Source organism: Micromys minutus (assembly GCF_963924665.1).
Source record: "Micromys minutus genome assembly, chromosome: 24".
NCBI lineage: Eukaryota > Metazoa > Chordata > Mammalia > Rodentia > Muridae > Micromys > Micromys minutus.
In genome coordinates, this window is record NC_137959.1 from 5,431,455 (window position 1) to 5,446,974 (window position 15,520).

The window sequence follows — 15,520 nt, forward strand, 5'->3', positions numbered from 1 at the left end:
AGTTCTTAGCTACACGAGCCTCAGATTGTAAATCTGTTTGTTTCTTTTTCCACTTAAACATTGAAAAGGAAAGCCAAGTCTCCCTGAAGCTCACGACTTGTTGGTTCCCCTTTAACACAAACATTAAATGGAGTGTTTGTCTTGGTTCTAGAACACCACAGCTGCTCTACAGCCCTACAGCCAACCCCTGCTACCAACCAACACCGTCTGCTATTCACGTGACATGAACAGGACATTTTATTTATATATCTAGGTTATTTGACTGGCGAATTCAGATTATGTATTCTATAGATGACTAATTATGGATTTGAAAAATTGACTTACCTGTAAAAATATTGTACACAGAAGTCAAAGAAACATTTTCTTTTCTCATGACACAGACAATTAAAAGGCATGATAAAGGAACCAATTACAATTTCTAGAATAACATCTTTGTTTCTACTTGAAAATGTGAATATGTAATATGAAATGTTATACCCATTGACTAAGACCTAAAGACAAAAGTTATTTAAATATTAACGCTATATTGGATGAATGTGAAATCACCCTCATTACATCACTCAGCAGCCGGTAAATAAAACAAAGATGTCTCCATCCCTCTTAGTTGTTACAATTATTGATCTTTTAGGCTATCTTATCTTCTGTCTCAAATAATCTTCATTTTATTACAGAAATATGCCTTCAGCAAAGCAGAGTACATTTAAGATAAAGCCTACACAGCCAGAACAAAATAAAGAAATAGAAGAGGCCAACCTTTATTCCACTCTGAACAAGTTTGTGAATGTCCAAGTAAGGCTCCTTGAGCAGTTCTCCTTCTGGGCTCAGAATCTTCACATAACCTTCCTTCTCCAGAACGAAGAGCCGGTGGGAGCCGTCTCCGCTGTGCACAGCACCCACGGGCTGCCGCAGCCCACTCATGACTTCCTGGACACAGAAGCAGTTGTGTTTGTGCTTTCTAAATAAACCAGAGAACATGTCAGTCCTCCTTCTGATGGAGCCACAAAAGGGTGCGTTCACTATCACCCAAGTTTATTTCCTCCAAGAATCCCAGGTTCAGAAATACAGAAGGACTGCTAACTTGGGCATCCTAACAATACGATTCCTTGTGCTAAGTCATATCATCTTTTCCATGGAAAATAACAAGATATCATTTTCTCAGAAAGTAAAAGTGAGAATCCAAATAATTTATTCTGGACTGTCATTAGCTCATTAGCTCATCTTTCAGTGACTACAATTAAAATTTGCTTTTACTCACAATCATGAGCCTTTATGAGAAGACATTTAAGGAGAATGTTCTAAGATCTATTTATTTAAAGGAAAACTGATTTGCTAATAATAATTGTGCTGAATATTTCCATGGTGCCATAAAAGCTAACAACAATCATAAAATCCAAGTTAAACACTGTGCCCATAAAATTCCCATGAGTCACAGAGAAGCCAAGCTCATAACATAGGATTATGTCTAAGTATTAAATGCATTTAAGCTGTAATTTTAAGGGAGCAAACTACTATGAAGGAAAGTGACCTTAATGTATGTGGAGTCCATGGCTCCTGAACATAAGTATACATAAGCATGTCGCTGTCAAAACCACAAATTTGTTCTTTTTTAATTTTAAGAGTAAAGAGGAGAAGGGGTGGGAGGGGAGAATAGAATTGAATAGACCTGCTGATCTCCTCCACTTTCTCATAGTCTTCCATCTGGTCCAAATAGTTAGATGCTGGTCCTCTGACTTGCTTTCTCGGGAAGTCTGGAAAGCATAACCCAGCATCTTTTCTTGCATAGTAAAAGCAAAATTCATCAGCAGTTGTTTGAAGAAGACCTTTAAACAGACATGTAGGAAGACTCATTAGGACGCGTGAAGTCTAGTAAAACCAGCTCATTTAAAAGATGGGGCATATGGCCAGAGATGATTTTTAGTGACTGCATGAATAATCCCAGAGAAGCTCAGACTACAGCAATATGAAAGGGAAAGCCCAGGGGAAGGGAGGAGCAGAGGGAGGGACCCTTTTCTTCTTTAAACACATTTAAGAGTTGCAGTAAAAAAATAATTTAGACTGAGTACTTTTAAAAGATTTATGTATCCATCTGTATGGTGTGTATGTGTATTCCTTCATGTGTTTATGTGCACCATGTATGTGTAGGAGTCTGAAGAAGCCAGAAGGGCATCAGATCCCTTGGAACTGGAGTTACAAACAGTTGTGAGCTACCATGTTGGTGCTAAAAATGAAACCTATATCCTCTGCAAGAGCAGTAAGTAATGTTTACCAATGAACCATCTTCCCCAGGCCCTGTTCTGGCTACTTGAAAGGCTATATGAAAGGCCTGTTATAAAAACCCAAAAGGCAAAATTTACTAGGATTTTTCTTCTTAAAGTTCCTGTGTTGACTCTCCTCAAGCTTCCTCGTTGATCACAGCTTACATCTGTGAGCTAACCTCATTGCTAATTAGTCTAATTTTTCTACAGTACTAACTACCTTCCTAAAAAAAACACCTGACAAGAAATCTATTGTTTTCTAATTCTCTTATTGTAATGCATTCATATGGAGACAACGAAAATCTCCACATTTAATTAATGACCCACCTTGCAATCTTTAAGCAAGGAATTGATGCTAAGAGTAGGCCTCTTATCTCAATTATTTTGAAGGCTCTTTTCTTGCACTTTTTCCTCTAAGGGATAATGTGTGTGTGTGTGTGTGTGTGTGTTATATATATATAGTGATCTCTTCTATCTTCTTAAGATAAACCGATACATCCCTGAACAAAAACATGATAGATTACACAATAGATTTACTAAGCAGGTGGTAAAATAAAGATGTTTTTATGTCATATTAAAACTGTTGGTGTGTGTGTGTGTGCGCGTGTGTTCGAGTATACATACAATGTGTGTGAGCACAGACGTAATTGTAGAGGTCAGAAGCCAGCATCTGGTGTTTTCCTCGACTATCCCACTCCTTAGTCTCTGAGGCAAGGTCCCTCATAGGCTGTAGAGCTCCGGGATTCCATGATACCGGCTACCCAGTGAGCCCCAAGGAGTCTCCTGTCTCAGTCTCCACATCCCTGGCTGCAGCTCACTTCTCTGTGCAGTTTTACAGGCACCCGGGGATTGATCTAGGTCCTTATGCTTAACAGGAAGCACTTTACTGACTGAGTCATCTCTCTAATCCCCAGGCCTGCAAGAATTTTTATAAGTACAGCTCTCCTTGTATATGGAATCAAAAGGTTTAGGTCAGAGAAAAAAATATAAAAAATTTTGACATCTTTTTTTGAGGTAATAAGGTCTTGGTTTTATCATGCTGGTCAGTAAGATTACATATGTATTCTGAAGATTTTGCGCTTTCCAAGTATGTTTTTATCAGGATCTGGGTTAAGGATGTAGGTGCTGGAGTACTTGTCCAACAACTCAGACCCCAGGCTTGATATTAACATTGCAAGCAAGCAAGCAATATATAAACACAAAAAAAAAAAAACTTCTGTTTGATCTGTTTTTATCAGAGTCAGCTCAGGCAAGAGTCTTTAGTAATCCAGAAAAATGCCTTTCACCCCCTTCTTTACTATAGTAAAGTTCTGTTTTGGTTACATTACAAATTGAATTCTTCACTTTGCCTGCTAGTTTTGGGATGAAAACATCAGGTAACTTAGTTGGAGTTCAAAAAATATATAACAAATTCAAGTTTTGCAAAAATTTCAAAGAACAAGATTTGGGGCTCAGTCAAGCCAGGCTTACTGATAGAGTTTGCAAGACTCTCAAAGCTCTCTTCCAGTGAGCTTGGCCTGGGTCAACCCAAACCTCAGAACAAACTAATCTTGAGGTGAAAGTGTCCCATGTGATAAAGCATGCGATATGTTTTGACCTCACTTTGGGGTGAAATGTATGACCCTTGAATTGCTGACAGAAACTCTTCAAGAGCAAGTTCTGTTTAGGCTGTTGGGAAATATCTCAAGTTGGGGAAGGCCAGGAAAAGTGTGTGCTTTCAGGGGTATGTACACACAGGTATGCAAGGTACTGTGTATGTCTTCAGGCGTGTTTTACACAGTTATGTAGGATACGATGTGTGCCCTCAAGGGTGGATGCACAGATGTATATAGGCTTCTGTGTGTGCTCTCTGGAGGTGTGTAAACATAGGTAGGCAGGGTTCTGTGTATGACCTCAGGGATGTGTGGTAGACAGAAGATGCTTTTTAATTGTAGCAAGGAGGAGGTTTTCTTCCTTTGAAAAGCGGGTACTATCGGATATAGAAAGGAACAAAGTTTATTCATCTTTGGGAATTCACTGTAAAATACAACTTTCTCCTTTCATTCTTCAGTGGCTAAGCACCCAGTTAAAAACTAAAAGCACTAAAAACAAGTCTATTTGAGTAAAAATAAGAAAATAAGAAAAAAAATTAACTTTGTTTTAAGAGCAATTGGTGTATCTGCAAACTAGCACCATTTTAAAAGAAAATTAACAAACGAAATTATGGTTATTTTTACTTTTGAGTGGTATGTGCTCATGATAAATATTATGAAATGAGAATTCATTTTTAATAGAGTATCTTAACACTAAAGAAGAAAGTATCTTCATAAACTTGTGAACTTAGATATCTTGATTCTTTTGGCCAAGCACGAACCTTTGGTTGTAAGACTCCACTGGAGAGCCTTTTACTGAATATTTGTGTTTGGCCTAGACTGGATGACCACACTACAGTCAGGTCTACAAACACAGATACTTGGAGTATTCCTGCAGCTGTATTTGTCAAACCCTTGGTTATTTATCAATTACTCAGGTTTTGTAGCCATTTTCCAAAGTGGTGAATCCAGCCCTCTATCCTACACAGCACCCTATAAAAATATTGATCTGGAAAATACTCCCCAGAGTATATTATATTTTCCAGTTTATTTCTCATTATGCATTTGAGAGAAGTTATCTTTTACCCCTCTGCTCATTCATCATCATGCCGGAAAGGGGACAAGCTTCCGAGGCTCTGGAAGGAAGGCTTTCCATGTGTCCATCCTGTACCTCTAGCCTTTCCCCCTGGGACTAATAAGATGCATGTGTTCGGTATCTGATGGAGCAGAATTGGGGAAACTCAATGGACTCAAACCCTTGACCTTGGCCTCATTAGCCACAGGATTAAACCAATTGAACTAATTGGGTGCAGACCTTTCACACGGCTGGAACTGACTGCTGGGATAGGTCTGTGTAGAAGTGATAAAAATCATTACGTAATAGGTACAAAGAATAAAGCAATGCCAATGGGCTTCTCTATGTGTCTTTCTTGGAGCGCATTATACCAGCTTTAATGAACGCAAAATATCCATTCGGCTCATTCAGGCCAAAGAAAGGACCCATGGGGGCAAGCAATTTGAGCACTGGAGAAATTTTAGGAAATTACCTTTCCTAGTGAGTCCACAGTGGAGAACGTTTTGATTGATAGTCTAGAGTAATACACAGTTTTGCTGCTTTCAAATCTCTTTTCTACATTTCACCAAATAAGTAGATCCTGATTTTACTTATTTATCAGAATTTTTTACAAAGCACACTCCTTAGGTTTTCCTCCTCGTCAGAGTTTTGATTTGTATGAAGAAGAGGGTGTTGGTAGGAGCAGCTAAGATACTGTGACCAAGTTTTCTATAAAATAGAATCTCAAAGGAGCTGTTTGCCACGGCTCCGGACTTCTGAGAGAAGAAAACCAGAGAGTAGACTTAAGGTGACATGACCACAAAGTCCGGCTTCTGAAGCCCCAGCGTGCTAGCGCCTCTGTGTGGGGGGCAGGGGCTGCCGGGAGAACTTGCACTTTGTCTAGCCCACCTTAGGAAATGGTGCCCTACCTGCTAGGACTCGGACTGACTAATAAATCAATGACCACAAATGCCACAAAGAGTGTGCGCTATTACAGCTCACGTCTGGGACAAGTATTTAAACGCATTATCCGCACGTGACCTAAGACAAGGCTGTCCCTTCAGCTGGCTGCTAAGGTCTCCCTGGGTCTCTAGGCAGCACTCCCTCTCTTCCCACCTCAGGAGTGGGGCTTTCATGTGGTTATCTTTCAAGGCAGCCTGGGTGGCCGCGAAGAGCCCTTGACATCTTGATGCACCTCGGCAGCTTTACACATACACAAACTCTGTAGAAAAATAAATTTGTCATTCGTCACCACGTAGGCTGAACTGGGAAGTGACACACTTGCAGTTCAGGCCCAGGGCTGTTTGTTGGGCTCTGTCTTTGAGATGCTCTTGTAGACTTGTTTTGTTATTTTCGACACTAAAATCACTTTTAAAGACCACCGTGGGGGAGAGCGTGGATCCAGCACGCTGTGTTTGCTGTGAAGTGGTCAAGTTGGAAGAAGATGCCCAGTGCTGGTATCAGTTTCAGCTAATGGTGGTAAAGGCAGGAAGTCAGCAGCACCCCCCACCCCATGCTTTCAGATCTGTTATGACTTCTCTGTGGGCCATCGAGGCTACTGTGAGTGGTTCTGCTTTTCGTTGAGGAATGTAATGGGGGGGGGGGGCAGCTAGTTTAAGTCAAGTCAGAACCATGGCTACAGTTTATAAAAACAATATTCCCACATGCAAATGGGATTAGCTACGTGTCACGCTACAGGCAGAGAGAACAAGTAAACCTCAAGTATTTATTATTTATAAGTTTTATTAATTTTTTTAAAATATTTTTTGTGGGTCTGAGAAGTACAAAGATGTGTGTACTTTGAAAGAATCATCAGTCACAACTTACTCTATTCAGGCTTACCATTTCCTTAAATACCATTTAAGTTTACAAATGGTTCATTGGATTAATTTACGTGTGAACTTGTACTAAGGACCTGCCTTGTTAAATTAGGTTCTTCCTCCATGTTTATTCCTCTAATTAAAATGACAACAGCACAATTTATAAATGTGTGTGTTCCCATGTGTAGCACATGTATATGCATGTGTGTGCAAGTGTAACAGCTAGCAGTTAATGTTGGTATTTTCTTCAGTCCCTTTCTCTCTCACTGAAACATATAGCCACCGACTCTCAAGCGAACTCCCGGGAGCTGCTTATGCCTGTGACCTCTGCCCTAGGCTACACATGCAATACACACTATGTCCATCTTTTTTTTTTTCCCCTTCATGGGTGCTGAAGATCTGAACTCAGACCCTCATGTTTTTGTGGCAGGCACTTTACTGACTGAGCTGCTCTTCACACCAGGGTATAAATGTTTGGTGATACCTATGTTAATTCTATGTTTATTAGGGTCTGGAATGTGATGATAGCCAGGTGTCCTGTGACACCCTGTTCAGAAGAGTGCCACAACAATTCTGTCATCTTCTCATCGGATAATATTGATTACGCAGGAGAGTTCTCTCGGAGTGCAGATGACAAGACTTTCGAGTCCCCATCACCTGTGTCCTAATTTATGAGTTAGTCACTGTGTGTGAAATGCTTAGTTCAATGCCATTTTTGGGAATTCCAACTCACACTTTACCCAGAGAAATATCTATAAAGTCAGCTGGTGATTGCCTATCCCATGCCAGCTATATGTTAGAAGCAGAGGCCTTCCTATTCACACTGGTAGGTAAAAAGGAGTTCCAACAAGAAATGTCTGTTGGTGCTGGGGGTGTAATTCATAGGGTAAAAATAAAAATACAGAAAAGATTTTACTGATAATAACCCAGCCCGTATGAAGTTATGCTGATAATCCAATGTGTAAGAAGTTTACCATTTATATTAGGATCTTAACAGGAAACTTAAACCATTCGAACAAAGTTAGTATACTGGTTGTCAGCTCAAACTGTAGTGCTCTCTTCCTCAGCAACGAAACGTAAGACTTTGGAAAAGCTAGTTATGATGTAATATAAGAAGTAAAAGCACAATTTACAACACCTGTAAACAAGCCTTTAAGGACAGGGATCATATAAAGATTCTTGGCAATGTCTTAACTCATGTGTGTTGTCTTTTACCTGGAATATGGCCCCGACAAGTATAAAAGAATTCCTTGCAGTAGTCCTTGCAGAGGAGTGGAAGGGAGAGGTCTCCATCCAGGACATCTCTTGCAGGTGAGGAGAACAGGCTCTGTGAGTGGGGAGAGCAAGGAGCACACTTGATCTCCTCCAGTAGCCTGCCACATTCTGTGTTGTTGGTGGTAGAAAAGATCTGAAAGCCACAAATAAGAAACACGCCTCGTTAGTCATGAGAAAAGTGAGCTCTGACAGGTTCTGCCGCTTTTCAACCATGTGAAGTCTGACTCAGAGAAAAGAATGTCTGTGTCACAGCATACAGTTTCTCAGAAAGACACATGTTATCTCTGAGGCCAGGGTGAGGAGATGAAGGTCAGAGGAGGACACACGGAAGCTCTTCTTGTCTCTACCAATCCAAACGTGTGAGTCTGTCTGTCTGCTGTTAAAAGTGAGATGTTTTTAGACTGTTGAATGTTTGATCCGCTTCCTCCGAGCCAGAGCATACATTGAGTCGCATTTACCCTAAACATTGGATACCTTTATCCTAGGGTGTAATTTAAAGATATGGCTTATTTTTGTCATGAGTGGAAAATATATTTAATTTCTAAAACCCCTAATATGATTTCAAAAGTGTGCTTAAACAGCATTGTGGTAAACTTCTGCTTGATCCCAATCTGCAGACTGTACAGAGCACAGCCTTTCATGGTCTATAAAAATACCCCAAACTGAACCAAAGAGGCTTAAGACCCATTTTTTAACATTCATTATATCTTAGCCAGGATAAACTTTTTAGCTGGCTCCTTAGACATTTTATATGCATGAATAAATAGAGAGCTTAATGACTGTGCTTTTGTATAGTGAGTAGTTAATTTTCATAAAAAAGAATATTTTTATCATTATTGACACAATGGTCTGTCCTTCATTGCAGTGAGGTCAGTTCCAAGGACTTGACTCCTTAGTTAATAACTTGTAGGTAGAATGAGTCAACTCGACAGGGTTCACTTGGAAACCTTATTCGAGAAATCCTTCAGTAAGTATAGGGAACAGATATATCTGACAAATAAAATGAATGTTACCTAAATCAAGCACTAATTCACCCTTGGGCACACTACAACATGCCACAGCATGTGTGTTCATTTTATAGTGTTTCCACATAGACTTCTCCTTGAGTACTTCTATGTAACAATGCACGAACATTAAAAGTTTGAAACTTTGGAAAAATGTTGAGCTCTTTAAAACAGATATTTTTTTTTTTACAAGTTAAGCTAATTGGAATAAATAATCTAGCCAGTGTTTTTCTGGATTATAATACCGCAAGGGTCTTTAAAAGAAAACCCATACCGAAAGGACAAGGTAATCTAAAAACAAATTGTGCTGAGTATTCCAGAGTCTAAAGAGGCTACTCCAGTTCAGAAAAAAAATCGCGTGTATGTTATAACTGCTAAGAGTATTCCGAAGTTATTAATCATAGCTGCATTAACATTTTGATTTTTATTAGTTTAAGTGACAATTGACCAAATGGTCCAAGTTTTATAAAAGAACACATACAGCAGACACTTAGAATTTGCATTCCAAGAATGTTTTTAATGTCTTTTATTGTCCAGCCTGGAGACCTCACAAGATCTATTCAGTATGAATAGTGTACAGCTTAGTTCAGTTTATTTCTCATATAGCAATCCTCCAAGGACTAAACAATTGTAGGGAGCTGAAGCCACGTCTTCTGTCCCCTGAAGGCTGGGCCGTAATTACCTTTGCTTTTATGGAGACTATTTGTGTGGTTCTATTTTTTTAAATAGCGGACACAGAATGATTCCCATGTACTCTCTCAGCTGCTCTTCAGGAAGAGCTCGCTTTTAGTGCCTAAAGAATTTTGTCTTTTACAATTTTTGGAATGTGTCCTGCCCACAAGATCCCTCATCAAAAGTCTCACAAATAGGGTTCAATAAATTATCTGAAATCAAGAAGAATATTATTCTTGTTAAGGTTTGACGCTGTTCCGGCCCAGCAGGATGGTAACATTTTACTCTGTGTGAGGTCTGCAGTATAAACACCTATTTGAAGATAGATAGAGCCATCATTCTGGCTTTGGTTTCAATGAACCAATAGTCTTGCTGAAGTCAATTAAACTGACTCAGTCCAAGCACCAACACTGGTTTAGACAGATGAGCCCTGGGAGACAGGGCTACCCCTTTTCTTTTCTTTCTCCCCTCTAACTTGTCTATGTCAGGCATACAGGTTTTTAACTTTATGCCTGACATTGCTCTGAATCTTAAGAAGAAAGTTAGATTAATTTCTTGTTTCAATTTGTAAAAGGCAAATACAAAGTCATCAAGTTATAGTGGTTTAATGAAATCTACTTTAGAAATCGTATAGAACTTGTAAACCTGACTACAGACAGCCTAGGAAGAACAGAAGCTGTGGCTGACTAATCTGTAACATTGGGCCAGGGGAAAGTGAAATCTGCAAAAGTAGGATAAGTGTGGGTCTGCAGAAAGCCCAGAGCTACTGCTTATCAGCAGAGAAATAGGTGGCAGAGACCCCCTTATGTTTCTCTCTATTTATCGAGTAACTAAACAAAGAGGTAAAGAGGAACCGACATGGGTTCCACAAAGGGATAAAAGGAGAAAAAACATGACAGTGTATTAAGATGTTGCTTTAAGATCATTTGGTCCACAGAAAAGCAATTTCTAAAAAATCATATGCCTACAAGACTGTTCAGCTGTTGGGCAGAACACACGCGCCTCTGGACTATAGTGCTGGATTATGTCATTAAAGAGTTCAGTTTCAATTTTAGGCTAATATGTAAATAGATCATTGTATGAAGGCAGCTGTTAAAGGGACCCCAGGATGAGTTATTTGTTTAGTTGGATGTGTTCAACAATGGCCTTTGTCCCTGCAAGAGCCAGAGCAAACAAATGATTGTAAAAGGGCACACTTGAAAACAATTACTTTTCACCCATTCCTTGACAGCTTTGGCTGTGAAACCACCAAGGCAGAGAGAGAGAGAGAGAGAGAGAGAGAGAGAGAGAGAGAGAGAGAGAGAGAGAGAGAGAGAGAGAGAGAGAGAGAGAATGCTCTGTGACTACAAGTTTTAACTGGGGTATTTTGATAGGGTGTAGATTCAGCTTGGCTAATGAGAATTAGATCATTTTAGCCTGCTGTATTTAGGGTCTGCAGCAATTCTGCTAAAACAACATATCCTACTAAATCTTGGCATCTCTTATGTGTTATCATAGTTAACACATAACATTATGTTATATTACATAACATTATTAAAACCTACAAGGAACTCAAACATAAGAACATAGGATTGGAGTCTGAGACATTGAACCAAATGCTAGTTCATTAAAAAAAAGTTTGTTAGTCTAGCAACTGGATTTAAGGGCTTAAATGAGCATGCTCAATCTTCGGAGTAGATCCTCATTACCTATTTGTCTCAGACAGTTCTTCCTTCAGGAAGCTCTGCATAGTTACTTTTCTTGAAAAGTTGATGACATGCAAAAATCTCTTTTGGGCATATTTTTTATAAACAACAATAACAAATGTCTCATTCAAATAGCCCCCATCTCTCTTGTACACACATTTATAAAATGTAAAGCTAACATACATTATAATCTGGGAAGGCTTATGGGGAAAGGCAAACACTGATGTTTATTATAAAATAACATGTTTTACAAACTATTAAAATCCGAGAACCTAGGTCAAGAATACATGGGCTTGGCTGTACCAAATCTCTGCCTTGAACAATTTGAGTATTGTTTATAAACCACTTGCAATAGAGCAGCACAGCCTGCTGAATCCAACTTGGTTCGAACGTTTTCCAAACAAATCTGGTGGAGTCTGGTGGAGATTGGGAGAGCTTAGACAGGAACATGCACAGCTAACATGGCAGACCTTGCCTAAAGAATTATTTTTCTTACGTCTTTTTCTAATGTATCTTGCCTTAAGAATCCTAATCTTCCACAGTCTGCTCTCTTGGTCCTTCTCACTGTACAACAAAGTTTGCATTCCGCATGTTTCTGGAAGATTCAACCCTGCAGGGGGCTCTGGGTCCTAGGTTTATTCACAGCATACACCACACACAGGGACACTTATTGTCGAGTAAAGATTTCTACACCTTTCTCTGAGTTTCCCCCTTGGGAATGGGGGTGAGGACTCCCGGAGAAGCCTTTAAGATGCTTGGGACTGAGCTGTTTCTGAGCTTCATTCAATTAGGAGGCTGGGGCTTAATGACATTGTTGTGAATAAAATGTTGGAATATCTGTTCCCCATCCCTGACTACCGCTGCATGTGGTAAGGATAAAGAGTGAGCTTCCGCTGAAACCTGCACAAGACAGCTCTCACTCATCTGGGGACGGAATGAGCTGGAAAAACCTTCCTTCAAAAGGCATGGACATTTGGACGGAGCTGGGGACTGAAGAGAATGATGTTCTCTAGTTTCAGCCATTAGTGAACCAACTAAGAAACACAATGGTGGTGTTGTTATTTCCTGGCCATAAGCAACAGGACGCTGTGTGTGGGCAGCAGTTTAGTGGGGAGGAGGATAAGTCGACCCCTTTTTGTCCTATTGATTTTTTTCCTATTTGCATGACTTGAGCAAATTAAATGATGCAATATGGCTTTTTGTTACAAAACAAAGTGAGAGGTGCCACCCAGACACATATGTTGATTCGCAGGAGCTGTTTACATGATAATAGGGTGAAATCTACCGTGAACTGAGCATAAAAATTAGATTCAGCCTGGGCATTTTTTTTAATGCCTGGGCCAGCAAGACTGAGTGGAGCACAAGTTTTCCAAGTGTCTCTCAGACCTTGACAACTGCAGGGTTGTAACAGAGGAATTCTTAATTAAACCTAAAATGGGCAAAGAGAGGAGGAGCAGAGACACCTGATTGTTTATCCCCCCGTGTAGTGATTGTTAATGACAGGACCCCACAGACGGCACACAGCGCAGCATCCCATCTTAAAAAAAAATCTGATGCAGAATCAAGACCAACGACCTCTTGCACTGGGGGGGGGGGGCACTTTTTGGATAAGCTAATCAATGGGAAATCCATATGTCATCACTCAAAAATATGAGTTTTTAGACAAGATCCTCCTAGACACCGTAGTAACCGGTGAAAACCTGGATCTATGATACAACAGAAGAAACCACCTAGCAAAAGGCTCCAGCAAAATCTCTGAATTCTTAAGGTACCAGGAGTTCCCTTCTTCTGGCTTAACCATTGTCATGCAAGCTACACCCTTCAGATTGCATTTAGAATGGTAGACCAACAGTGCCTCGTTAGACTTTAGAATTCAATTCACTCGCTAGTTAGAGCACGTGGAGAAAACTGAACAATTTTTTTACCCCAGAAAAATAAACCCGAAACCACAGCCACCCTAATTTACAGTTCCACCTCACCAAGTGCTCCATTTGATCCAAAATACACCGTTAATCCCTATTCTTTTGAAATATTTATTCAGCCCAGGACCTGGGTACCACAGAAACATCTCTCTAGAGATAGGCAAGTTTGACGAGCATCCCTGCAACCGACTCCAGGGGAGGAAGAGCTATCTGTACACTGCTAAGAACACACACCAAAACCACGTTATCACCGTAGAAAAGTTGTCAGGAATAAGTTAGGACTGTCTTGCAGTTACTAGCATCTCAACAACCTACATGTAGGAGAGGCTGGGGACTGCCTACCTTGTTCTCCAGACGCCCCAATCCAGGGCTGTCACTCGGCAGGCAGCAGGAAACTCTTGGGTAGAAGCCACCACACAGGATCTCTCCTCCACTCAGAAGCTCCAGCTGGGACATCATTCGCCTGTCCCTTCTTTTCAGGCGCTTTGGGGGGTTCCCATTCAGGCACCTTCTCCTCCTCGCTCCGCTCCCTTCGCTCCTTTCCCCAAACTTGGCATCTCCTTCAAAGAAGCCCAGAGCCACGGCCAGCAGTAGCAGCTTAAACGAGAGCATCTTCAGCATCGTCTGCCCGGAGCGGCAGGGGTAGGACTCCGGAGGATGGGGTGGGGGAAAAGGCCACTGCCCAGCAGGGGCACTAGGGCGCAGCTCCGGGAGAGTGCTGCGGGGCGGCGGGACACTCTCGGGGGCAGAGGGAGGTGGCTGGGGAAGAAAGTTGTAGAACTATGCAACTTTGCCTTAGGGCAGCCGGAGGAGCAGCAAGATAAAGTGCAGATGACACTTGTCCGCAGCCTTGCCAGCGTCTGTTGGGTTAGGGGCTTTCCACAACAGTTGGGAAGTGGGAGGAGAAGGAGTTGGAAGAGGAGGAGGAAGGAGAGGAGAAGACAGTCATAGAATTTCGCTTGGCCGCGGAATGGGAGTTGTTTAGGTGAGACAGTAGCAGGAACCGAAAGGGCGGCTGTGGCGGCGGCGGGCCGGGCCGAGGCAGGGCCGGCGCTGGGTTCCCGAGGATGCTGAGGTCTCCTCTGCCGGCGGCTGCAGCTTCTCACACAGCCTCTCATGTTTCGCTCCCTCTTTTCTTCTTCTTTTTAACTAGCGCGCGGGGAGGTGCTGCCACCGCGCGCCCCTTGACGTCACCGCCGCTCGCGCGCCCCCGCCCGGGGTGGGGGGGAAGGGGAGGGGGCGGCCCGGGAGCAAGCGCTCGCCGGGGCCCAGGGTGGCCTCCGGCTGCGACGGGGCGGGGATGGAGGAGCTCGGAGGGGGGCATGGGGGAGCCCTCGGAGCCAGCCTCCGGGACTCGGAACCTGGAACGTCACCGTGCCGGGGTGGGGGTGGCCTGGCCGAGATGCCCAGCCTGGGAAGATAGTACGTTGCTGCCACTCTAGGCGATGGGGCTGAGGCTCCTAGATGGTGTGAGTAAAAGGGGACCACGCGAGGGAGAACGGAGGAATCCTTGCCTGTCTTCGCCCATCGGGTCTGGTTTTCTCAGCCGGGGAAGGGATGGACTCAGTCAGTGGGCTAGAGCCGGCAGCTGGGAACTTGTTGGTGCCTTCTTCTCTCTGGTAGGCATGGGCAAATGCTGCTGGTCTTCTGTGATCCTGGAGATTAAGAGAGGAGAGAGAATCCAGATGTTGCAAGTTTTTGTGTAGGCTGAGGTGGTTTGGAGACTTCTGAAAAGGGCCACCCACAGGTCCACGCTGAAGTTCTTGGAGCCATTGCAGTGGGCACAGAGACACGTGTGCTTAGTAGGGTTGGATAGCCCAGAGAGAGCTGAACTTGAGAACTTCTCCCGCCAGATAGAAGCTTAGGCAAGACAGCCTAAAGGGGCTACCTGTAAACCCAGACTAAGTCATCTGTGAGAGCCTGTAGGCATCTCAAGCTGAGTGTTCTGTGTGCATTTATAAAATACATGCACACACACACACCCCTGTGCACAAACTTCCTGGTATGCAAACACAGAAGAGGAAGAATTTAGTCTCCTATGTGAAGTAGAAACACAAGCACTGCACAACTCTATATGTAAAAATAAACTTATCCTTTCCCTAACCGGTAAGTTCTGCTTAGAGCATTTCTAGAAAGATGTCCACATTATCAAGAGCTGTGATTTCAAGTGTACTGGAGCTCTGTGGCATTGGGACAAGTCTCCCAGGAGCTGCATGTACAATGTGAAATGTGCTTTTTTTTTTTTTAAATTTGGGAACTTAA

The 15,520-nt window shown here is 42.2% G+C and overlaps 1 protein-coding gene across 1 annotated transcript in view; it reads right to left on the reverse strand.

Annotated features, from left to right (window-relative positions):
• Positions 1–13,879, reverse strand: part of HHIP (hedgehog interacting protein) — a gene marked incomplete at both ends in the record, with an annotated part of 83,564 nt that extends 69,685 nt beyond the window's left edge. The window contains 4 exons of the mRNA XM_080937444.1: positions 754–955; positions 1,664–1,820; positions 7,916–8,108; positions 13,601–13,879. Coding sequence (XP_080793570.1) covers positions 754–955; positions 1,664–1,820; positions 7,916–8,108; positions 13,601–13,879 — 831 coding nt within the window. The remainder of the gene's footprint in view (positions 1–753; positions 956–1,663; positions 1,821–7,915; positions 8,109–13,600) is intronic.
• Positions 13,880–15,520: the final 1,641 nt, after the last annotated feature.